Source organism: Mixophyes fleayi, chromosome 6 (genome assembly GCF_038048845.1).
Source record: "Mixophyes fleayi isolate aMixFle1 chromosome 6, aMixFle1.hap1, whole genome shotgun sequence".
Lineage (NCBI taxonomy): Eukaryota > Metazoa > Chordata > Amphibia > Anura > Limnodynastidae > Mixophyes > Mixophyes fleayi.
Window position 1 is genome coordinate 147,489,404 of NC_134407.1, and position 27,187 is coordinate 147,516,590.

At 41.2% G+C, this 27,187-nt stretch overlaps 1 protein-coding gene across 1 annotated transcript; it reads left to right on the top strand.

The window, feature by feature from the left end:
• The first annotated feature begins 405 nt into the window (after positions 1-405).
• Positions 406-18,877, top strand: HRH3 (histamine receptor H3). Its single transcript, XM_075176756.1, has 3 exons — positions 406-1,153; positions 1,503-1,669; positions 16,787-18,877. The coding sequence occupies exons 1-3, from the start codon at positions 910-912 to the stop codon at positions 17,675-17,677; spliced, it is 1,302 nt and encodes a 433-aa protein (XP_075032857.1). The 5' UTR covers positions 406-909; the 3' UTR covers positions 17,678-18,877.
• Positions 18,878-27,187: the final 8,310 nt, after the last annotated feature.

The window sequence follows — 27,187 nt, forward strand, 5'->3', positions numbered from 1 at the left end:
AGACAGGAAGATAATTTCACCACTAGCAAATACACAAAAGAGGTTGATATAAATCTGACAAGAAGATGACAGGACCTTTTACAAGAGTCAGCCTGTCTTCCTCATTAAAACAAATTGAATATTATCTCCAAAATCATAGGGTAATTGTTATGTTAATAAGTCTCCAAGAGAGTGATATGGAAAAATGGGGGCTTTGTTGTAATGGAATATATATTATATTGCCACATGCACACATAATATAAAACTGCAACTCCACACAAATATATTATAAAACATAGAAATAGCACTCTAGTTCAATTCACATTAACAGTATACTTACAATAAAAGCTTCAAGAGCCAGTTGTGATGACTCGACATCTATTTTATTCAAGTATAATCCCTCTACCACCCCCTGGCATCAGTCATTAATATTTCTATATGCACTCAGTGAGGATGGGGTTAAAACGGATTTTTCCAAAGCTGATTTCCAGCTGATTGTGTCTGATATTTACATCTCTGCTCCTTTCTCGGAGAGGATGTGGAGTGTGTGAATTGTGTGTGAGCCTCTTTGGCTGGGGGTTGATGGGAGGAGGTACAGTTCAGCAGTGGAGATGTTGGGAGGTAGTGTATCTTTATTCCTGAAGTGGGATAGAGATTCAGGTGGAGAAAGAAGCAGATGTGCAGAGACAGATAATAATTATACACTCAGATGTACTGGAAACAAGAGTCGACTCCTTCTGAATATAGCAAAGTTGACTTGAAATTGAACATGGGGAAACAAATGCCTCTGGATATTACATTAGCCTCTTCTCATACCAGCACTTACAGCATCCTTCTTCCACAGTGAGGGGCTGAGAATTCCCAACCTGTTGTCCACATCAGCTGGTACTATGCGCTCAATGAATAGACAAGCAAAGCTGTGGTGCTGAAATGGCCAGCACCCAGCAGACCTGGCATCTCAATGACTCCACGAAAAGCAATGGATGGGGGACCAGCTTCCAGGGCAACTTTGCCTTCTCTTGGACAGTGTTTTTGGCTGTACTTATGGGAGTATTGATAGTGACCACAGTGCTGGGCAATGCACTGGTAATGCTGGCTTTTGTGGTAGACTCCAGCCTTAGGACACAGAATAACTTCTTCCTGCTTAATCTGGCCATTTCTGACTTTCTAGTAGGTAAAGTAGCCATCTTCTTATTCATTGACTGAATTTACTAATGTGGGGTTAGTGGGATTTTTTATAAACTGTAAAGGAAAACGAAACCTGAAGTCATTCAGTATTCTAATCTGCAGACTCCAGAACTGTGTCTAACCACAGCAATATATGTTAAGTGGAAGTCTGAACACGAAGGATTAAAAAAAGGCTTGTGAAAGATATGAGTTTTGTAAAGAGTACTTGATCCAGATATCAGCATAAAATGTATGTTAAAGCCGCTGCTCTGGATACTGATCTATCAATCTCTTGTACAAGGCACTGCTTGCTCTGCCAAACCCAGTAATAGGATTTTTCTTCTTGTTTATTACAGGAGCGCTGTGCATCCCTCTCTATGTGCCCTATGTGCTTACAGGAAGATGGAGCTTTGGCAGAAGTGTTTGCAAACTGTGGCTGGTTCTTGACTATTTACTGTGCACCTCATCAGTCTTTAATATTGTTCTCATCAGCTATGACAGGTTTATCTCGGTGACCAGAGCTGTGAGTACCTTATACAAGGATTGCATTTACTAATATCCACATGCTGCCAGCAGTTCCTTTTCATGCTAACATTGTCATTTTAATGCAAATGACACTACATAGACTACAATACAGCTAGTATAGATAGTGCTTACATTAATGCATGTATTGTTAGTTTGTAGCATCAGCTGCAGTTAACACCTTCTCAATCAGAATACTACATATTGCCATTTTCTGTTAGATTAAATTTGTTCATTAATCATTGGTTATTCAATTACTTTTAAGTAACAGAGATGTACTAGTCTGTATATCCCCCATTTATAAGGGAAAAAAACATCACAGTTTAAAACTTATGTAACAAAATGATGCTTAGTACAGCTGGGTAGAGAACAGCAAGCATAATCTGGTGATAAGTGTAAGACCCTGCATTTTGGTCCTAGGCACTAAAGCACATTCAACAACTTGTGCAAAGCGATTTATCCTGGGGATTTTTTGCACTGAAAATGCTGTATTTTAAGTGGCGAAAGCATAATTTGCATTGATTACTGCGAAAAAGCAATCTTGCCTAATACAAAAAAATCTAAAAGCTTCCCACCTGGAAGCATTAACAATGTGATTGTCCTGAAAGTGCGTCAGTGAATGAAACATTAGGAATATAACGTGCTAAGCAAATCGAATTGAGCACACATTGAAATGGAGTCTGGCAATATGTTAGTTTTGATCAAACTAAACTAAACATACATTAAAGTTTCGTTTGGCAAAATTGTATTTTGGATCAAACTGAACAATCCAATAACAACATTGCAATATGGGTGTGTTCATCTGCTGACCCAATATAATAAGGACCATTCACAATCTTGTCATTCATCCCAGATTTGTGTAATTTGCCATTCAGTGTGTGTAGACTGTAAGGAGTCCTATTTATTCTGTTGGGCAAATGGCTGCATAGCAAATGATGACACCAGCAGTCACCAACCATATTGCTAAATCCAAACATCTGAATCGATACATGTGTGGCTAGCTCTATATCCAGGAATGAAGCTTCCATTCACTGTACCTGTCTATTCTGTGCCCACACCTCTCTGTGTCATGTGACATGTATGTTATACAGACTGTCACTGTAGTTGTATTACCTTGCTGCAAGGTAAGGCTCATGTGTGTTTGCAAAAAAAATAGAATATAAGTAGGTTTATATCAATGTGTATAATCAAATAGGGGTGTATCTGTTTATGTTTTGCCCTACATATATGTTTGGCATAGGATTTCAACAAATAAGGCTTTATTACCAAAATAAGATTTAAAAAGCATGCAAAACATTACTTGTTTTTATTATTTCGTCCATAGGTGGCACTGTTTTATTGTAGCCTATAGATCAAACATCATTACAGCTTAGATAAGCAATCTAGCAGCTAGCATTTATATAAATATATGCGCATATATATTTATATACCCTTTATCTGGAACTGTTATGGTACTTTAATTGGAACTAATTTATATTTACCTTTTAGTGCCAGCTAGCCCATTCACTTAAGATACCTCTATACTAGTTACTACCTATAGGATGGTTCACTCTGACTTCCACAGTGTATGAAGCTGTTCAGATCACAAAGCTCTGCCTGTCTGTATGGAATGGATAGGGGATGCTCACCACTTGTTATATATTCTCCGGGGGAAGGGGGGTCAATGTCAGACAGACCAATGATCAGGACTGCGTGGCTGCAGGCAATCCTTAGCGACCAGGGAATCCTTATTGGATTTTTCTGTGCATTGAATGAAATGCCCAGCACGGCCAGCAAACCGGAATAATTACACCACCAGACATCTTAACAACCTGTTTATTTTAAAATTGCTGTCCTTTGGCTTCCTGATAGAAAACTAACAAAGCGCACAGTGACTTATTATAAAATGACCAGACCTTCCCAAGAATAAAAACATTTATCAATAATCATAGGTATGGTGTAAGCATAAAAACATAAAAAAAAAACAGTTTTGTATGTAAGATAAAAATACACTTAAAAGACAAATTATTTTTAAAACGCTATAAAGGTGATAGAGTGCAGCAATGGACCGATTTGAGGATGTAATGGTGTTTTTCAGTTTGTAGACTGCCACTATTTGGGGGCAAATGAAATGACAGCTGTACGCACAAATCAAAGTAGGTTCAGTGGTTTTGGTTACCGTGTATTACTTTTATGGATGTATGAAATGCAGAATGCTTTTCAGTATTTTATGGAATCCTACAGTACAGACCACCATATGCAAACCCTGATTTTAGTACGCAGCATACAGAAGTATTATTTTGTTGTGTAATAAAGAAAAGAGGTCTCTCCCAGGTAATTTTAATATGGAAATTAGGATTTCAATTCTAATTTGAATCTAAAGAATTAAATTGTTGCATCCCTATTCACTAAGTGTTACAATGGTAGTTCATACATTGTGACCACGGACTATGCTTGGGTTCTAATGTAGCATCTATGCAGGTTATTTATGTGTTAACAAGCTGTTTCATATAGAGGTACATTTAACACTCCAATCTTCGTGTATCGTAGGGACAGGAGCCTCACATCACATCAATGCTCCTTTTACTATATTTCAGTGACCCTGCTTGCCTCCATTCACCTCCTCTACTAATGACACTGTCCCTGTCACATATTCCTGTCCATTTAACATAATCACAAGAGTGGAAAGGTCACTGCCTCCCACAGCATCAGCACACATATCTCCTGAAATACGTTGTGCTGTTGTGCAAATGCAGTTGATCCAATTGGCTACAGGTTGTTTGATATATACCCACACACAGACATGCGGGGCATGAAAAAATGTGCTCATATCTTAGCCATACATATATACTTAGCATGAGTTATTTTGTATGTAGAGTTCCTAATTGTTTAAAATCTCACATGCTATGTGGGGAAGTTGGTTCATTCTATCACATTTGGTGGACGTGCCCCAGCATCTCTAATGTTTGGTCCCAGGTTGCTGACCTTATCACAAAAATATTTGAGATTGAGGTGTTGCCAGACCCTCTGGTTATGCTGCTGTGTTCTCGGGTTCGGTCCCTTAACAAACATGGAGACAAGCTTGCGCAGCATATTTGTGCAGCAACCCGTCTGCAAATTGCCAAGGAGTGGAAATCCCTTTCCCCTCCAAGTCTCCACAGCATAGTCTCCCGGGTCTGGTATATGGCCTCAATGGAATACATCACTAGCCTTCTTCACGACAAAATACCAAATTTTCATAAGGTGTGGGACTTCTGGTATTCTTTCCATCAGACTTCAATGCCCGCCACCCAGTGAATTGCATTTTCTATTCACTTTATAGTGTGGGCTCTGTTTCCCCTCGTGGGGGTGCCGGATTAGTTTCTTCCCCCCTCGGAAGGTATATGTTGAGTTATCCCTCTGTCCCTTTCCCCTCTTAACCTCTTTCTTTCCTCCCCCCCTATCTCCCCCCTTTCTCCTTCTTTTCAATAAAACTTTGGAAAAACACAACAGCATTGGGTTTCCTATTTACGGGCCTTTCCAAGGCTTATAGTTGGATCATTCCAGTTATGATTAATGTCCTGTTTTGTATTCAGTACCTCTGTATTCTTATTTTGGATTATTTGTAACTCATGTTGTTGTTGAAAATAAAGAGTTAAAAAAAAAAAAATCTCACATGCTTTCTGCCTAAATTCAACCAGGAATAAAAACTCTGCCCATCCTTACGATTAACACATGCTAAAGTGTTAGGACCCCAACCCTTTTAAGGTAAAGGAATGGAGTTTTCTAATGTTAGACTGGCGGAGGCAGGGGTGTGATATCATAGTTAGAGTTTAATCATTGGCCAAATTCAGACAGAAAGCTCTAAAGATTTAAAGTGGTTGCTCACCTTTAGTTAGTTATTTTACTTTATTTCTAAATTTTTCTTCTATACTTTCAGCCATGCATTTCTATTACATTCAAGAGGAAGACTTGTATACCTTCATTGTCCTGTGATCCTTTGCTTCAGCCTATTTCAAAGACAAAATCAACTTAATTCGACAAGATATTTTCCTCATGCCAAATTCCACTCATTCCATCCACTCTACCCACCTTTACCTAAACTCCCCAATTCACCCTTAATTCATTTTCTCTAGTAACTGAAGATGAAGTCTCTGCACTCATCCCATCATCTCACCCTACAACCTGTTCCCTCAACCCTAATGCCTCCCAAATTCTCCAATTCCTCTTCTCAATTGCATGCCCACTTCTGTCTCACCTCTTCAACCTGTCTCTCTCCACTGACACATTTCCATCCTCCTTTATACATGTGCTCATCTCACCAATTCTAAGGAAACCATTTGTCGATCCAGCCTCTCTCTAATTACCGCCCTATTTCTCTCATCCCCTTTGCTTCCAAACTATTAATGTACAAATGCCTGTCTCATTTTCTCTCCTCTCACTCCATACTCGACTCTGCAATAGAATTTCTGCCCCCAACTCACATTACTGAAAATGCTCTCACACAATCAAACAAGATCAATGATCTACATACTGCAAAGTCTAAGGGTCATTTTTCCATATTCATTCTCCTGGACCTCTATGCTGCTTTTGACACTGTTGATTACCCTCTTATCCTACACACTTTACACTCCATTTGCCTTCATGACACAGTTTCTTTCTCTGGCACATCCTACCCTCTATTCCCAATATCTGTTGGGTTCTCACAAGGCTCTGTTCTTGTCCTTTGCTTTTTTCATTGTTCACCTCTTCTCTTCAGGCACTAATTCGCTTTTTCGGCCTCCAACATCACCTCTACACTGATGACACCCATATCTATATCTCTTCCCCTGACATCTCTCCTTTTGTATTAACTTGTGTAGCCAACTGTCTTTCTGATACCTCCAAATAGATGTCCCAAACACTACCTAAAACTCAATATGTCCAAAACAGAGCTTATTATGTTCCCTCCTGCCAGAGTCACCACCTCCTCTCAAATCTCCCTCATTGTCAATAACACCACAATTTCCTCAGTCGCACAAGCCGCTGCCTTGGTGTCACATTTGACTCTGCCCTCTTCTTTATTCCTCACATCCAGACTCTCTCCCAGTCCTGTCGACTTCACCTTTAAAACATTACCAGAACACATCTTTTCTTACTCAACATTTTACCAAAACTCTTATCCATTCTCTCATCATCTCCCATTTTACTATTGCAACCTCCTGCTATCTGGCATTCCTGACACCCATATATCCAAGCTTCAATCCATCCTAAATGCTGCTGCAAGACTGATCTTCCTCTCTTACTGCTCCACGTCTGCTGCACCACTTTGCAAATCCCTACACTGGCTTCCAGTGTCCTCCAGAATTAAAATCAAATTACTCACCCGTACCTACAAAGCCCTCAACAACACTACCCACGCAAACATCTCAAATCTCATATCAAAATACTCTCCCTCTCGCCCTCTTAGATCTACCTCTAACCTGCGCCTTGTCTCGCCTCTGGTAACCACCTCTCACTCCCGCCTACAAGACTTCTCCCATGCAGCTCCCCACTTATGCAATTCCCTACCATGCTCAGACTTTCCCACAGCCTTCAAATCTTTAGACACTCTTTGAAAACCCATCTCTTTTTTAGAGGTGACCTTTTCCCCGATAACACTATTCACACTAATGAACCCTCACAACTGTCCCAATCTCCACTCTGAGCCACATTTGCTCCTTTTGTTTCATCTGTGCACTCTTCCAATTGTAATGTACAATGTAAGTTCTCTAATGAGTAGAGTCCTTTGTTTTAATGTCTGCATTTATTTTATTTACCTTGTATGTCCCTGTTTTATGTATGTACTGCTTTCCCTACTGTATGGCGCTGCGGAGCACTGTGGTGCCTTACAAATCTATGATGATAATAATAATAATACAACTGTATCCAATGCAGAAAGCACAGCAGAGTATTGTATCCCAGGACAACTAATACAAACTACAATTCTGTCTGATGATATAAATACATGGCTAAAATCCATAAAAGGAATATAGAAATGAAAAGCTAATCACTTAGAAAAAATGTGCAGGAGGACATACACAAACAAGTAAGTTAGAGTAAATCTGCACCTCTAACTTCTAATAGGTGCACTTTTAATGAGCAAACAAGGAATTTATGAAGAATTTCTGTGTACTCCTTTCTTAGTAAATAATCTAGTATACATTCTGTAATTCCCCTTTAAATTTCAACAATTCTTCACCAACGGGGTGTTATATATCTAGGAAACAAACATGAAACCTGATAATCCCTGAGATGGCAAATCTGGGTTTAATGCTTGTTCATCGCTGATGGGAAGAGCGAGAATGGTCCAATAATCACCTTAAATCATCGATTAGATAATCCATGACAACCAATTACATAGCAACTATTATCCAGGTAGCACAATAGGTTGCTATGGGTTACATCAATAATTGTCAATAATTGTCAAAATGTTACTCTAATTTAAAGGTATACCTTGCTGCTGAGCAGGTTCTTCTAAGCACACAATGCAACATATTGTTTGGATGGACCTTGGTGTCCCACAAGCCCTATCAAGACATATTTACTGAATATATTTATTAAATATTAATGTATAAGAATAAGATTACATAGTAAGAATGTCATTTATTATGAAAAAATATCAAAATGTGTACTGTACAGTTGGTCAATATAAAAATAGGGATGATACATTCCAGGGGCATACCATTAAATGTTGGGACTGCACTTGGAAATGAGGGACAGTTGGCAACTGTAGTTCCAACAAGTTACCCTTGTTTCCACTACGGTTCACTATTATAAAATAGTACAATAGAATATAGTACAATACATTGTATTAGAGAAGCAGGATAGCTGCATGGAAACGTGGATCTGTAGACCAGTCATATGGTTTCTCAATCAAAATATTGGCTCATAACAGCTGCTTGAAAGGATTGGGGTTATCCTGAAAGGAGCAAACAGAGAAAAATCCCCAGCACACTGTTATAACCTGTAAAGAAGCTGCCATTTCTACTTGTACATAAAACTGCAAAAGTCTCAGATGCACACATTTGCAAATGTATGTTAAGCAATACAGCGCCAGCACTCCCCCTCAGCTACTCTCAGGACTCTCACTGTTTAGAATTAGGACCACCCTATTAGCAAAAGCGCCGTGGTGTGGCGGGTGGCTTAACATACATTTGCAAATGTGTGCAACTGACACTTTTGTGTTTTTATGTACAAGTAGAAATGGCAGCTCCTTTGTTGGCTATAGCAGTGTGCTGGGGGATTTTTCTCAGTGCTTGTACCTTTCAGGATAAAATAACTCTTTCAATCACCAGTTGTGAGCCTATTAATTGATTGAGCAACTTCCACTTTTGTATTGTTTGTTTGAGAGGCATGTTGGTGTCAGCAGCTGAGGGGGAGTGCTGGCGCTGTTTAGCCATTTGGAGGCTTCTGGTGTACCTCTTGGTAAGTTAGCTCTCAATTTAAAAATACATATATGTACAGGGGAAGGCTGGCAAATTTTAGCCCTGGGAGCAAGACTTGACTCAGCAGCTTATTTTAAAAGAAAAAAAATGCAGATGGCCCAATGACATAGCCCAAGTTAGCTCACTATGGGACCAGCCTGGGGGGCAGATGCCATCCTGCCCCTGTATATGTATGGCCCAAATATATGGGACTCTTCCTGTTTAGAGTTAGGACCACCCTATTAGCAAAAGCGCAGTGGAGTGGCGGCTTAACGTACATTTGCAAATGTGTGTAACTGAGACTTTTGCATTTTTAAGTAGAAATGGCAGCTCCTTTGCAGGCTAGGGCAGTGTGCTGGGGGATTTTTCTCTCAGTCATATGGTTTCCATGGAAGCTGGGAGCAGGCAGCTGAGTAATGTGTTAGGGAGCAGGTGTCAGAAAATGGCGGTGGTGTGAGAATTAGTAGTTTGACTGGAAAATTCCTTTAAAGTTGCACTACCCCTAGTAAAATATGGTAGAGCAGAGCTTCCTCCCCTCCACCCAGAGACACAGAGAGAGGGGAGCATGTACAAAGTACCGAGGTCAAGGCCTGCCTGTGTAGTGGGAGGAGTCACCAACCTGATGTTGCCCTACCCCGCATGCCCCATCCATGGGCACGTCCTCCTCTTACCCTACCTGACTCCTGGCTACTGCCGCCACTTCCACCTACCATAGGCCGCGGCTTGGGCCTACCATCCAGCTGGTCTCCATACCCTCCGTTCCGACTGGGCTTCTCACCTCGGGTCCTGCTGCCTCCAGCCGTCCCTCGCTCCAGATGCCTCTCGTTGCCTGCCATTTCCTGCCTGACTATCAGCCGCCGCCACTTCCACCTACCACAGGCCGCGGCTTGGGCCTACTATCCTGCTGGTCTCCATTCCCTCAACTCCTGCTGTCTCCGACTGCTTCTCACATCGGGTCCTGCTGCCTCCAGCCGTCCCTGGCTCCAGATGCGTCGTTGTCACCTGCTGTTTCCTGCTTGAGACAACCTGCTGTTCCTGCTCTGGCTCTTCCGGTCCTGATGTCTGATGCTTCTTTTCTCCTCCTGATTCGGTCTCCTGTTCCAGCTTCTTGATGCCTCCTGGTCCGGACTCCGTTGCCTTTTCCCACTCCTCCAGTCCTGCCTGCCTCTGAACGGTCTTCCCTGCTCTGGATCCCTTTTCTTGCCCATTGCACCCCTGAGATCCGTCCATCCACCCACCGTTTGGCATCCACTGCAGTCATTGTTTGTTCCTCCTGCTCTATGGCCACTTCCTGGCTCCTCTGCCCCCTGCCCAGCAGCTCCACTTTGCTGTCCCTGCTTCTGAACTCACCTGGTATGTGTCCTATTCTGCTCCCTGCTCTTGGTCTCACCTGGACTCTCCTTCCCTAAACCTGGTCCCAGGTCCTGGTTTTTATTCCCGTACCTGTCTCACCTGATCTTCTGCTCTCTACTCCTCCACCTTAATCCATCTGTTCCCGTGGACTCTCATCCTGCTCCCGTGGACTTTCATTCTGCTACCGTGGACTCTCATCCTGCTCCCGTAGACACTCATGCTCCGGATCTACCTGTACTGGTGAACACTCGCCTCTGCTTTTCCTACTTGCTATCTGCGCTGCCTGTTATTGTACTATCTGTTGCTTTACCTGACTGAGTTTGCTCTGAATTTACCATTTTATTTTCTGGCTATCCTATTTGCTCTGCCTTGCACTTTACTCACTATTACCTAACTGTTTATGCTCTGCATTTACCGGTTTATTTTCTGGCTATCCTATTTGCTCTAAAAGACAAAGAAGCTTACTATACTGCAACCGTGTATATAACTTCAATATATTAAAATATTAAATATTAGATATTTTGTGATATAACGTATCTTCTTGTCGCATCCCTTGTGTGAGATTGCCAATCTCCAAAACATAAATAGAACTAAATAAATATACAGGGTGCGTCCAAAGAGGATAAAAAAAGTATTTAATTGATATAAAATATCTAAAAAATTGGAATAGCAGAACTCACATGTATAACATGCTAATGATATAACAAGTATAACTGGTAATATGTATCACAATAAACACATAGACACAGCACTAGGTGCAATAACCTCTATAGAGTATGATTAATTCAGGTGTCTGGCCAGTACACATTGCTATTCCAATTTTTTATATATTTTATATCTATTAAATACTTTTTAATCCTCTTTGGACGCACCCTGTATATCCTATTTGCTCTGCCTTGCACTTTACTCACTATTACCTGACTGTCCTTGCTTCGCATTTACCGGTTTATTTTCTGGTTATCCTATTCGTTCTGCTTGGCACTTTACTCATTATTGCCGTACCTTATTGTTTTAATTGGCTATTTGATTAATTATTATTGTTCTGCATTTACTGTCTTATCCCTTATTATGGAAACACGTACACATAACGTACACATATATCATCTTTTAGGTGCTTCTGATGCTCCTTGCTTTTGTCTCTACCCTTCGTCCTCTCCATACCTTCTCTTAGCCTTTATCTTATTTTTACTTCACTCTATATTGTCCTTGCCACTGCCTCTCTGTTTTCTCCGTGTTTTACTTCCTCATTTACTTATTTATTACTTATTTACTGTTTTACTTATTTACTGTTTTACTCTGTTCTGTCCTAAATTCTGCTCTGATCCACCACGCCCCCCCTTTTTTTCTTTGCTGCCCTCACCTCTGTGTTCCTCCTTACCTCTCCTCCTGCCTCCCTCGCCCATTTCTCTTGCTCCCTGTTCCCCTGTTTCTCTCCATGCCGCCCCGCTCTTCTCCTATACCCATCCTCACTCCTCACCACCTTCATGGGCCCAACTCTCACTGTCCCATCTCTCATGGTCCCATCTCTCACCCTCCCCCTCGCTCTATCAATCCTGACAATCTTATCCACATCTCCCCTCTTCCCTCCCTCCCCTTTTCATGTGTCCTCTGGAACTCCAGGTTCATCCATAACAAACTCTCCTCCATCCACAACCTCTTCATCTCCAACTCTCTTAACCTTCTCGCCATCACTGAAACCTGGCCTACTTGTTCTGACACCGTCTCACCTGCCGCTCTCTCTCCTATGGGGGCCTCTCCTTCACCCATTCCCACTGTACCTTCCCTCTCTTTCTCCTCCCTTGAAGTTCACTCTATCCATCTTTTCTCCCCCATCCACCTCCGCGTCTCTGTCATCTACCATCCCCCTGGCCCCACCTCCCTTTTTCTTGAGAACTTTGCTGCCTGGCTCCCCCACTACCTTTCCTCCGACCTTCCCTCCATCATACTCGGCGACTGTAACATCCCTATTGACAACTGCTCTGACCCTGCCACCATTAAACTTCTTGCTCTTTCCACCTCCCTAGGCCTCACCCAGTGGACCTCTTCCCCCACCCACTGTCTTGGTCACTCCCAGGACCTTGTCTTCTCTCATCTCTGCGATCTCTCTGACTTCTCCAACTCTCCCTTCCCACTCTCTGACCACCATCTCCTCTCCTTCACTCTGTCCTCCTCCCCTGCTCCCACCCCGCCTAAAGCTACCTTCATTAGGCGCAACTTTGATGCTATTGACCCCACCTCTTTCGAAACTCTCCTTTCACCTCTTCCCTCCCTGGTCTGCCCTGACCAGGCATCCTCTCTCTACAACCTCTCCCTCACTACTGCCCTAGATGCTGTCGCCCCGGCCTCCTCTATCCCCCAGTGCCGCCTTATTCCCCAACCCTGGCATTCCAAACTCACCTGCTTCCTCCAAAAGTGCTCTCGCACTGCTGAACACCTCTGGAGGAAATCTCGCTCTCTGGCCGACTTCTTTCACTTTAAATTTATCCTCACCTCATTCTGCTCTGCCCTCTTCCTCACTAAACAATCCTTCTTTAAGTCCCTCATTTCTTCTAAGTCCTCCAAACCTCGCCGCCTCTTTTGCCACTTTCAACTACCCCCCCCCCCCCGCCTCCTGTCCCGCCTTCCCTCTCCGCTTCTGACTTCGCCACCTTTTTCTCTTCTAAAATTGAGGCCATCAGACTGAACATCTCCTCCTTCCATCCCTCTCCCGCCTCTCTTATCGCTTCACCTCCCTCCAACAACCAACTCTGGTGCTCCTTTTGCCCTATATCGGGTGAAGTTGTTTGCTCCCTTATTCTTTCCTCTCCACCCTCTACCTGTCCTCTCGATCCCATCACCTCTCACCTCCTTCACTCTCTCTCCCACTGTCTGCTCTTACCTTGCACACCTTATCAACCTATCACTCTCCTCTGGCGTAGTCTCCTCCTCATTTAAACACGCTCTTGATCCCATCTCTCTTGCTAATTATCGCCCCATCTCACTTCTCTAACTACTAGTATGTTTTGGAATGTGGGAGGAAATCGGAGTACCCGGAGGAAACTCACACAAACACAGGGAGAACATACAAATTCCATACAGATAAGGCCATGGTCAGGAATTGAACTCATGACTCCAGTGCTGTGAGGCAGAAGTGCTAACCACTAAGCCACCGTGCTTCCCATCTCGCCCCCCATCCGCTCTATACTCAATGCTGCTGCAAAACTCATCTTCCTTTCTCACCTCTCCACCTCTGCCTCCCCTCTCTGCCTTACCTTACGCAGGCTTCCCGTCCCCTACAGAATCCTTTTCAAACTACTGACCATCACTTACAAGGCGCTCTCCCAGTCTACTGTCCCCTATATCTCTAACCTCCTCTCCATTCACACTCCTGCCCGCTCCCTGCGCTCGGCCAATGTCCGTCGCCTCTCTTCCACTCTGATCACCTCTTCACACTCCAGAATCCAAGACTTCTCCCATGCAGCCCCCCTTCACTGGAACGACCTCCCTCATTCCATCCGTCTCTCTCCTAATCTGTGCTCCTTCAAACGGGCTCTTAAAACTCACCTGTTCATCAAAGCCTACCAACCTTCCACCTAACCCCCTCATCTGCTCCGCTCGTTCTCCCCTCTCTCTGGCCCCCTGTTCTCTCCCTACATACTTAAACTGGCTCCCTGTGTGCCTGAGTTTTGTTTACTCTCCTTTAAGATGTAAGCTCGTTTGTCTCCATACCTGTTCTTCTGAAGTTTTGGTAATTTTTGTTTGTTTAGTTATGTTTTCACCCTGTATAATCTACTGTTTGTGCTGTGTACGGCGCTGAAGAACTCTTGTGGCACATAACAAATAAAGGATATCAATAATAATAATACCCCCATGGGGCTCTCCAAAAATTTCTGGGTGCCCTGCCTGCACCCAGCCTATGTAGTGCACCTTTAATATTTAAATAATGACCTATTTAATTTCATAATCATTTTGAAAAACAGTTCACTAAAACAGTTCATTAAAACTGTTTTATAGGGTCATCTAAATATTTGGGTTCACTCTGATAAGTAGAGCGATATACTAAGTTGAATTATCGCCAATTAAAATTTTCATTATTATTTATTAATATATATATATATATATATATATATAAAAGAAAACAGGGATACTCCGCACTCTCCAAACACATAATTAATGCTATACCAAGTACTGTTCTATATTAAGAACAGGGAATGTTAGTTCCAGTTATTGCAATATATGTTAAGCTGACCAACTGAAGCTGATCTAACATGTCCTAACATGATCAAATGCTATGCTATTTTATCTGGGCTTAAGGCTTACCTGCACACAGCTTTTAAAGGCAAGTCTTTCCCAAGCACTAGCAGCCATGGTACACCTGGGACTCACCTGACTCAAGTTGGAATTAATAAATGTAAAGAATGTAGAAAATGGGGTGCAAGAGTTATGGGACTTACATTATATAAACAAAAACAGACATAGGTCCTCTGCACTCACCATGTACAGACTGAGGTGCAAGAGGGGGTTGCCCACATTTTATAGACAAGAAAACAGGGATACTCTGCACTCTCCTAACACATAATTAATGCTATACCAAGTACTGTTCTATATTAAAAACAGGGAATGTTAGTTCCACATATTGCAAAATATGTTAAGCTGAGCAACTGACGCCAAAGTCTTCCCATTCTGGCCAGTCCTAACATGATCAAATGCTATGCTATTTTATCTGGGCTTAAGGCTTACCTGCACACAGCTTTTAAAGGCAAGTCTGTCCCAAGCACTAGCAGCCATGGGACACCTGGGACTCACCTGACTCAAGTTGGAATTAATAAATGTAAAGAATGTAGAAAATGGGGTGCACCCTCTTGCACCCCAGTCTGTACATGGTGAGTGCAGAGGACCTATGTCTGTTTTTGTTTATATATATATATATATATATATATATATATATATATATATATATATATATATAGTGGCTACACATTACACAGCACTTCAGAGAGAATTACATTTTTTTTAGAGGGTGGGAGAATATCCAAAGGGAACATACAAATTCCACACAGAACCCTGACTGGATTTTAACCCCATGAACAACAGGGTTGTGATGAAGCAATAGTAACCACTGTGCTGTCCACATTACAAAACAAATGCCTACTATTATGAAGCAATAGCTTGTGAACAAAGTTTTTGGTTTTCTCCATTTTAAAGAGAAGTATTATAAAAAAAAACAACAATATGTTGCATTAAATTGTGAATCATCCTTGCAATATATTGTATTGCATTTATATTGTTATTGCAATGTTTTGGGGTTTTTTGGTTTACAAAAGTACAAAAACAGTCTTTTGTGACACTGCATGCCTACTTTTGGCCAAATGCATCTGTTTTTATAGGTAAGAGCATGGACACAAGTGCTTTCATTTTACTGGATGGGAATATTTAAATGAGATGGCTTTCCCCATTTTCATCCCAGAGTTTACAAAAAAGGACAAACGTAATAAAAACAGTCCCGAGGTCCACTCACTCCTATGATTAATTTCAGACATGAATGTAAACTGAGCAGTATTTTAGGTGAATAAAGTCAAAAGTTGAATTAATGAAGTCTTAAAGTGGAAGGCAATTGGATGTGACATTTTTACTTTTAAAGCATGCAAAATTATAAGAATATCCTCCTAACTGCAAATGTAGGTACAGACTGATTTTTTAGGGCAGTACCAATGCTCATGAAGTGGGCTTGCACCTTGAAACCTGCTGTGTGGATAAGTATGTGCAGTTGCACACATAAAGAAACATTGCGGGTCTGCACTTTTTGCACTTCTAAATGACACTCATTGAAGACCTTTTAGTCAATGACTAAACACTATTAATAGTAATAACAGCAATTTTAAAAAAAATATGCTAATGAAGATAAGGAGTAGCATTAGATCAAAACAATAAATATTACCAAAACATTCTATTTTTCAAATTTAAAATTCAAAAGTATTACAGTTAAATATAAGATGACAATATCTGTGAATTAATAAATTACTATTAATGAGGTTCTCCACCCTCTAGTGTAAAGTCATATTGCAGTACCTGACAGCATACAAATTTAAAAGGATATGGGGGGAGATTCATATCTTGGAAAAAGGTGACACATGAGTTGGCAGCTACTGCTTAATATGCTACTTTCAGCTGAAACAAACCTTTAAAATCTTCTCCCACGCAATCACTGTCAAATGTAGTGAATACTGCTTATATATATTGGAATACCCCTTTAATTATTATGATTCATGCTATTGCTTTAAACATTTGTAAACAACTTTCAGTGTCAATCAAACCATAATGTGATATACATTTAATATAATGTTATTGGGAATTTCTGCTAATATTGTGTCCCTTACTTTCAGGTGAGCTACAGGGCTCAGCAGACTAACAGCAGACAAGCAGTTCTGAAAATGTCCATGGTATGGCTTCTGGCCTTCCTGTTGTATGGCCCAGCCATCATCACATGGGAGTACATTGCAGGTAAAACCATCATCCCTGAAGGAGAATGCTTTGCTGAGTTCTTTTACAACTGGTACTTCCTAATCACTGCTTCCACCATAGAGTTCTTCACACCTTTCATCAGTGTTACTTTCTTCAATGTCTGTATTTACCTAAACATTCAGAAGAGGACAAGGGCCAGGCTGGACCTTTTGCAAGAGGTTCACAGCCAGGCCACCATTGACAATCCTCAGGCAATGGCAGTTCCCGCCAAATCTAACTCTCTGAAATGTTGGAAACCATCCCATAAAGTGTCAAAAGCAGCAGACGTGCAAAAAGCCACCTTCAAATCTTCCGAAGCTGAGATCCTGGAAAGGGTTAAAAGAGTAAAAAGAGCCTCTTTAAATGGGAGTTCAGTAACTGTGCTGGGGAAACCCAGAAGAAGCTTTACAGAGTCAGGTTCCACCCCGTCCCTAGAAAAACGTATGAGGATTGTCTCTCAAGGAATTGCTCAACGGTTCAGATTATCGAGGGACAAAAAAGTAGCAAAGTCTTTAGCAGTAATTGTCTGTGTATTTGGACTATGCTGGGCTCCCTACACATTACTTATGATTATAAGGGCAGCCTGTAGGGGGCACTGCGTGCCAGAGTACTGGTATGAGGTCTCCTTTTGGTTGCTGTGGGTAAACTCAGCCGTAAACCCCATTTTGTATCCCCTCTGCCACTACAGCTTTAGGAGAGCATTCAAGAAGATTTTGTGTCCAGAAAAACTGAAAATCAAGCAGCATAGCAAATTCCAGCATTGCTGGAAATGAGTGCACTCAGGAAAGACAGCTCCTTCCTAATGTGATTAAATGATGAAAGATGCAATCTAATTTAAAATGACAACAATGGAAATGGAACTGTTTTATGGAGGAGGTAGACTTTGATTAATTATACAACATTCAGAGGGCTTACTGTTTTCTCTCAATGCTGTGAAAGGCAAATATGAAGTGACTGGGTCCATATGATTGAGATCAATCAGTTAAAGTGAAGCTATCATAAGGGCGGCATGGTGGCTTAATGGTTAGCACTTCTGCCTCACAGCACTGGGATCGTGAGTTTGGTTTCTGATCAAGGCCTTATCTGTGTGGAGTTTGTATATTCTCCTCGTGTTTGCATGGGTTTCCTCCGAGTGCTCCGGTTTCCTCCCACACTCCAAAAACATACTGGTAGGTTAATTGGCTGCTAACAAAATGACCCTAGTCTGTGTGTGTGTGTGTGTGTTAGAGAATTTAGACTGTAAGCTCCAATGGGGCAGGGACTGATGTGAGTACAGTGCTGTGCAATTGGTGGCGCTATATAAATAAATGATGATGATGATGAACCTTTGAAGTCATTGGTCCAGCTTCAAATGTCGTTCAATGTTAAAGTGTAAGGAATGTGTTGTTTCTTGTGGTGTCCCTGTTCTTGATATAGAAAACTTCTCTAGTTGTAGCTTATAACGGAAAAATAATATTTCTGCTTACCTCATGGATTTAACTCTAAAGTTTTATACTAAAATGGCTTCATGCATGTATATAAGCCAATAGTATCCAAAGATCAGAGCCTCTGCTAACTTGTTGGTTCCTTTACTGTAATGGATAGCTTAAGAGATTTCACAGGGAACACCAAAGGAACCAATATATTGACACTTCATGTAATAAAGTTCAGAAGATTCTCTAATGGAACAGTGTAACATCTGCTTCCTTTGTCAAGGGAAAACTTTTTCTTTCCGGTTAGACCAATACACTACATAAATAACCTGTACATGTTACTAGTTTGGCTTCTAGATATACATCATTACAGCACTGCCTGTTTCCTAAAATGCTTTGACAATTCTCCATGTTGTGTTTCACGTTGAAAGTTCTGAGTGTCATATTTGTGCATGTGAGTGTCAGTATGACACACTTGGTAAGCAGTTACTGTACTAACTTCCTGTGATGTGTCATATGTTTCTGCTTACTGCTATAAAACAATAAAGGATATTTTCTTTCTGTAGCTTCATACGATGAATATATTGCCATGTTCTACAAACTCATGAAGGTGTAATAAGATTGGCAAAACGGCCTCAAAAAAATCAGCCATTGGGCCTGACCTTTGTGAATTCCAAGTGTACATAAAATTCTGTTGATTTAATAAAATGCCAGTAATTACAATATGTTTTTAATGCAACTGAGGTTTGTTAGCCAGATCCATCCTGTGTTTTAATATCCTATTCTTCAGCTGGCTAAAACATCATTCCCTATCGTGCAACTTGTCAAGCTCCACTCAAATAAGAAAAACAATGATTTTTTTATTAGGTTATTACAGTCAGACTTAGGAAAGGTAAGGAATTTATATCTGTGATGAATATATTATAATACATGAGTGGTGTAAATGCATGTATAAGATATCCTTATCTTTGTCAACCATACATCACTAGTCAAAAAAAACCCAACCATCTACCTCATCCATACCAGATGCTAACACACTGTTTGAAGAATACTAACAGCTTTTCACACTTACTTCACCCAAAAGCCCGTGCACAATCCCTGCACCTGGCCCCAATCTAGCCCCTTCCCCATGTAGCAACTTGTCACATAATTCTCTAAGATAAACTGTGCTACCCAATAACAGCATATAACACGTTTAATAAATCATAACAGCAAACATACACAGTTAACATGTAAACATTGTTCAATGCAAGTACAAAAATACATTTGTTCTACAGAAATCTACATATCGGAACATATATAGATATATATAGTGATCGAAGTGGGGTTGTATATGGTGGTATGCCAGAACGCCACATTTCCTACTGACTTTATTGTAAAACTATCAAATTCCATTCATTTACATTTGTCATACCGCAACGTCTAAATTTCAACTGGATATAAATATATCTATATCTATATATCTATCTATCTATATATATTCACACACAGCATATCTTTGCATATGTAGTAAAATGAAAACATGATGTACTGGTTTATATTTTGATCAAAACATTTCATTCAGCACCCCATATATCCCATTTAATTCTGCATCAATGTATGAACGCCCTATACTAACCTATATGTTTCAAACACCAGTAAAATGCATAAGTACACATAAGTACTATGCAAAGTAACATCACATATTCTAATGCTTAAAATGATACACCAAATAACCGTTATCATTCTTTCTCAAGAACAAATGGTTTTTGAAAGAGCTGCAGTCAGCTGGCTGTCGCAACAGTAACAATCATTTATTCTGTTGCAGACTGATCTGATTCAATAAGTGTCTTTGTAAACATTATATTACGTGATGTTACTTTGCATTGTACTTATGTATCTTCTGTACATCTGTATAGTGTTTGTGTATTCCATGTACTTACATTGTACAATATAAAATTATTTGCATGTCAACTCTGTATGGGTGTACTATTATTTCTGATAACTGGTGTTGAACAACTGTCTTAATAGTGCCAGATTTGATGTTGCTGGCGTTACTTATCTTACATATAGGTCATGATACTAGTCCTGTTTTAACAAAGCCTGTACCCCTTTTTTCTCTAAAGGGCTGTGGGTCTTTAAATCCACCACCTTGTATTTTAATGCTAGGAGATACAGGAAAATAGACTATAGGAGTAAAATGGGCAACCAAGTTTTACATGATTAACGTCCAGTATTGTACAGCAGTCAGGGATAAAATGTTACGTCTCATTTCTGCAGCAACACAATGATGTTTAGTGAAAACAGGCCTCTCAAACACAGAACAAGATGTAGACTGTACCAATCACCCGTAATTCAGAGCAGCTCTGGGTGCTGACAATGTCGGCTGTCATGGAGCAGAACATACCCCCCTTCCTCTGTATAATGATGTTATTTCAAGCTTGACAGGTGAGAGAATAAGTGATACAAGGAAGATAAAGAGATGAAAGCAGCTGATAAAAGCAAGTGCATATCCTGATCAATTTCACATAGACATATAGGAACAATTGGACACACAAAACTATTCATCTAATTGCTAATCAGAAAGGACATTGGTTTAAATACACACAGAAACATAGAGGATGGCACCCAGGAGACTGAAGAGATCGATGATCTGCACTGCCCTTCATCGTACCCAAAAGACACTTGATACAGTAGTCTAAACTCAGGAGACAGCATCCAGTATTGATATAAAATATTGTTCTAGGAAATGTCCAAGATTTGTCTGACTCCTTTGCTAAGGGAGACACAAACCATGAGTGATAATTCCTCATATAAGCTTATGGTCCAGCATGCTTAATTGGGAACAAATAAAACAAAATCAAAACATTTTTTATATAGACCAATTAGATAGATCAACATGAGCAGGGGGCATTCGCCCCCTAATCTGGTCTCATAGTGAACTACCTTGGGCTGGTACACCTGCAATTTTTTTTCATTAAAATAGACTGCTGAGTTGAGTCTTGCCCCCAGGCTAAAATTTGCCAGCGCTCTCCTGTTGATCAATAAGTCAATAAAATGCCCTGTTTTCAGCAATGTACACTACAATAGATTACTAATCCCACAACCCTTTTACCTAGTTATGTATTATGCTTTGCTTTAAAAAACAAAACAAAACCCAGACATTTAGTACTGATCTTTCTTAGTACACACTGGAGACTAATGCATCATGGCAGCTCCAAGCCAGTAAAAGACGATATTGTAGATCTGATGTAAGCCAATGTAAACCTACTCTTATCAATTTACCATGCTTGAACAAACACTGCTTTCATGCAAGCATGTTTTTCATTTTAAGGGTTCTGTTCTAAATTAGAAAACATCACTTGTAATTATCTGGTTGGTTGTAATAAGAGGAAAGTGGGGAAAAAAATATTGGGGTGGTGTTGTGTGATTGTGAGCTTTCACATTATGCCTAGTGGAAATATCTTGTATACAAAGCTATACATGTGAAAGATATATGAACAATTAATAAACAATGACATTATGCTGCTCACTACCTTAACTGCACTGATTTGCCTTTGAAATGGATAAACCTGAACACTAAGGGGCATATTTAATTAGGTTTCCGGTCCGTGGTAACACGCATTACTGCGGAACCTGCGCAGTATTGCCGGTAAAATGGTATCGCAATAACGCAGATTTTCCTACGCAACCCTATGGGGTGCGCACGAATATCCACATTATTGCGGTACCATGGATTGACTTCGCGTCCCGTTCCGGCGCGATCTCGCGGACCGGAAACCTAGTTGAATATGCCCCTAAATGCTTTAACAAAACTTACTGCAAGGCATCAGGACAAAGGAAAGGGTGAAGCTATTGTAAGTGGTGTGCTACATTGACATGTATAGTGTTAAACATGCTGTGAGTTCGGTATGTCTGGTACAAAATATGATTCAAGATGTCCTGCAATTTCACAACATTCCTTAGTTAATGACATCCAGTCTGAGACAGAGAAGTTAATCAGTTTCTCAGCCATTTTCATTCTCTCACCAAATGATCTAAAAACACCTCTGCGAGCAAGTGAATCATTTGATAGACTAAATTGCCTTAAAATAAGAAATATCATTAAATACAATTTTATTTTTTTTAAACTTGAAAAAAATAAATATAATTGTACAATGCAATCTGTTTCAACTAGTACTATGATAATGGATTTGTCCAAACACAAATTAGGTTTAACTCACCAGTCCCACTCTACTCACATAGCAGGACTGCCAAGGACTCCCACAGTTCTGGAGCACTCACCATTTAGCTCTCCACCGGAACTTCTATCAGCGCTTTCAGGAAGGAGGGGGGGAGGGGTCAGTACCAGCAGAGCTACATCAGGCTCTGATTGCATAGAGTTCTGGCTCTGTCCAATCAGCACCTCTATTATAAATTAAGAGTGCTGTTTGTTTTTACAATCTCAGACATCATCGTGTTGAAAAATCTGGATCAGTGAAGGAGGGGATGACAACTCTGAAATCTCAGGGCTCCCTGTAAAGGGACCTCCACAGTTCTGCTAGCTGGGGTAGAAAGACTGATAAGGAATCACTAATTTGTGGCTGGACACATCCTTTAAATTACATTACAAGAGTGTCTTTAGTGCAGCACCAAGAACTGCTTGGTATTTTGAACCCTTCCTAAAAGGAAAAGGGCCCCATGCCTCCCCGTCCCCCAGGAGCCAAAAGGCCCCAGAGAGAGAACAAATAAAGAGATCTTCAGGCCCTCCATCGCCAAAGATAGGGAGGGTCCCTTTACATCCCTGACCTCCAGAGCAAAAAGGCCCCGTAGGAAGCAAGGGCCTACAGGACCACCTCTGAAGCAAGGCTTGGGCAATACCCTTGTCTAAAGCTTCCCCAAGGGGACTGATCTTCAGCTCCCCCCCCGGAAGGAGGGGCCTCAGATGACTTGGGGTTGTGGTCGCCCATAATGGTCTATAACCAAACCCTTCAAAAACGTGAAGGACACACAAAAAACAAACAAAATGTGAAAAAAGTGCTATGTGCTTAGTGCTAGTGTCAATAAATAGTGCCTTAAAGTCCCAGTCTTCTGGTCGGAAATATAACAATTATCCTTGCACCCAGCCAAAAGGTTCGGGCAAAGGAAAGTGTTGTCGCTCAAAAATCAAAGTGTATCAGTGCTAAGTGCCTTACTTTATGCACAGGTGGTAGCCGTCACCATGTGCATTTTCGGGCACCCCCAGCAGGGACAGCACCGGGGGCACATAACACCTCAGGCATCAGGCAGTTGGCCTCAACCAGCGGACCAGGCGATGGCCTATCGTCTACAGGGGACACCTTTATGCCCCATTGCATACATAAGCATCTACACCTGGTCTTAGCCAAAAGGGAGAGAATCGATCAATGCGTTCAACCAAATTTTTTTTTTTTTTTTTATTGAAAGCCTGGGAACGTGCAATCGAAAACCCAATGTGCCCAAAAAAGGTGCAAAACCAATAAAAAAAAGTGCAAAAGGGGTGCGGTACTTGGCCCTTCCTTTAAAAAGAAAGGGCCCTGGTCCCCGACCCCCGGAACCAAAAGGTCCCTTAAGAGGCAAGGGTCTTCAGACTCCCTTCGCCGCAAGGCAAGGGGGGTCCCTTTAGCCCCTGGGATCCATCGAAGCTTCACCCAGGGCTCAACAACTAGTCCACCCCCTAAGGGGAGGACCTACGTAGGTGTTCAGGGGGACCGGAGCCTCAGGGCTGCACAATCCCCCCCCCCTAGATCTTCTCGGGGACAGGAGCCCAAAAGGGCCTACCTGCACCCAATAAAATCCGGAAACGTGAACATAAAAGTGAAGGTGACAAACGTGAAGAAAAAATAAATAGTGCCGAGTGCATAATGGCTGGGGCCGTATCCACCAATTTACTAGGAACTTTAAAAATGAAAAAAGTTCTTAAAACACATAGCATTACAAAAATCATCACAACCTTGATCCAACATCTGTTAAGCTTGTAGAGATAAAAAAGTCCCATAATCATGGAGAGGCCAGAATTATACTGTGTCTACATTCAAAGGAGGAATCAAGATATATATAACTTGAACTACCTATCCTCCAAGGGTTTAAACATTAATTTTGATTTAGGTACTTTTATAGAATGGTTATGACAACTTAAGCATTTACATCAGAATTGTAACTGACACCCCCCCAACACAAAAGTACAGGTATTTGATCAAATTATCATTAGAGACTGCAATTAGCATGTTTACCCTAACACAACTATTCCAAGAGCTGCCTTTACCTATATGGAGTGAACTTAAATACACTATCATAGAGGGGAGAGGAGGCCACACTATCATAGAGGGGAGAGGAGGGTTTCCTTCCACTTTATAAAATACTTGTTACACTAGGGTCCCTACATTTCCCTCCTTTCTAGGACTACAGCACCGACCCCCTTACTTGCCCCAGATACGGGAAAAGTGTGCATCTTTCTAGTACACATTAAGTTATTATAATTATATATGCCAGCCCAACACACCATTCTATCAGGCTGCACCACCCTAGACTTTCTAACGATCACATATGCTGGCTATTTGAGTTTGGGACACCTGGTACCCTTTCTCATTCTCTATCTCATAGAGTGTGTGCACTATGCCACCCCTGAACTTCCTTCTACGGTCATGTATGGTTATGTGCTATTCCCATGGAATTTGCATATTATTGTTTATTTTTATATTATTGTTATTTTTTTTCATGTATTAATAAACAAAGGTTCCCTTGAATATTTTACAGGGAATGACAAATAATTAGAACCATGAAGTCCATTATGGGTAACAGAACAGACTTGTGTCACCTATACGACAGTACTTTGACTCTGCTGCTTATATTGAAAACATCTCTCACGATGCTGAACACCACTGCTGTCTATAACAAAGTTTCCTATGACATTTTAGAATGATTACACTTAATCGGCATGGTATTTTGCCAGCTGCAGAACAAACAGGCGAGTGCAAGGATCTGAGCGACTTTGTCAAGTGCAAAATTGTGATGGCTAGATGACTGGGTAAGAACATCTTTAAAATAGCAGATCTTGTGGGGTGTTCCCAGTATACAGTGGTTACTACCTAACAAAAGTGGTCAAAGGAAGGACAATCGGTGAAACCAAAGCTCATTGATGCACATGTGGAATGAAGGCTAGCCCATCTGGTCTAATTCTACAGAAGAGCTACTGTAGCACAAATTGCTGAAAATGTTAATGCTAGCTATGATAGAAAGGTGTCAGAACACACAGTTCATCGCAGCTAAGATTCACTATGGGAAGAAGGCAAGCCTGTGGAGCCAATGTGATGCTCTGAACAATGTCCTGCAGGGAATCTTTGGGTTCTAGTATTCATGTGGATGTTACTTTGACATGTACCACCTCCCTAACCTTTGTTACAGACCAAGTACACCCCTTCATGGCAACGATATTCCCCGATGGCAGTGGCTTTTCAGCAGGATAATGCGTCATGCCACACTGCAAAAATTGCTCAGGAGTGGTTTTAGGAACATGACAAACAGTTTAAGGCGTTGACTCGGCCTCCAAATTCCCCAGATCTCAATCCGATCGAGCATCTGTTGGATGTGCAACTTACAAGAATTTAAAGATCTGCTGCTAATGTCTTGGCGGCAGTTACTGCAGGACACCTTCAGAGGTCTTGTGGAGTCTATGTCTCAACGGGTCACAGCTGTTATATTTCTGGACACTGCACTCTACATATCTTTGAATTAGTGTTTCTGGTACAGAACCTAACTCTGAATAGCCTTTTCTGATTTATGAACAGACAGCAAGCCATCTTGTAACAATGTATATACTGTACTAAATGAACACCAAATATTTACTGTGATGAATGCATTGTTTTAGGTTCACTGTTTATTAAAGAATCTGCCTGTACAGTCATGGCCAAAAGTTTTGAGATTGACACAAATATTATTTTTCACAAAGTCTGCTGCCTCAGTTTTTATGATGGCAATTTGCATATACTCCAGAATGTCATGAAGAGTGAACAAATTAATTGCAATTAATTTCAAACTCCCTCTTTGCCATGACAATGAACTTTATCCCCAAAAAAACATTTCCACTGCATTTTAGCCCTACCACAAAAGGACCAGCTGACATCAGGTCAGTGATTCTCTCGCTAACACAGGTGAGAGTGTTGACGAGGACAAGGCTGGATATCACTCTGTCATGCTGATTAAGTTAGAATAACAAACTGGAAGCTTTAAAAGGAGGATGGTGCTTGAAATCATTGTTCTTCCTCTGTTAACCATGGTTACTCACAAGGAAACACGTGCAGTCATCATTGCTTAGCACAAAAAGGGCTTCACAGGCAAGGATATTGCTGCTAGTAAGATTGCACCTAAATCAACCATTTATTGGATCAAAAACTTCAAGGAGAGAAGTTCAATAGTTGTGAAGAAGGCTTCAGGGCACCCAAGAATATCCAACAAGAGCCAGAAATGTCTCCGGAAGTTGATTCAGCTGCAGGACTGGGGCACCACCAGTGCAGACCTTGCTCAGCAATGGCAGCAGGCAGGTGTGAGTGCATCTGCATGCACAGTGAGGCAAAGAATTCTGGAGGATGTCCTGGTGTCAAAAAGGCCAGCAAAGAAGCCACTTCTCTCCAGAAAAAACATCAGGGACAGACTGATATTCTGCAAAAGGTACAGGGATTGGACTGCTGAGGACTGGGGTAAAGTAATTTTCTCAGATGAATCCCCTTTCAGAGTATTTGAGAAATCTGAAAAAATGCTTGTCAGGAGAAGGAAAGCTGAGTGTTACCATCAGTCCTGGGTCATGCCAACAGTAAAGCATCCTGAGACCATTCATGTGTGGGGCTGCTTCTCAGCCAAGGGAGTGGGCTTACTCACAATTTTGCCTCAGAACACAGC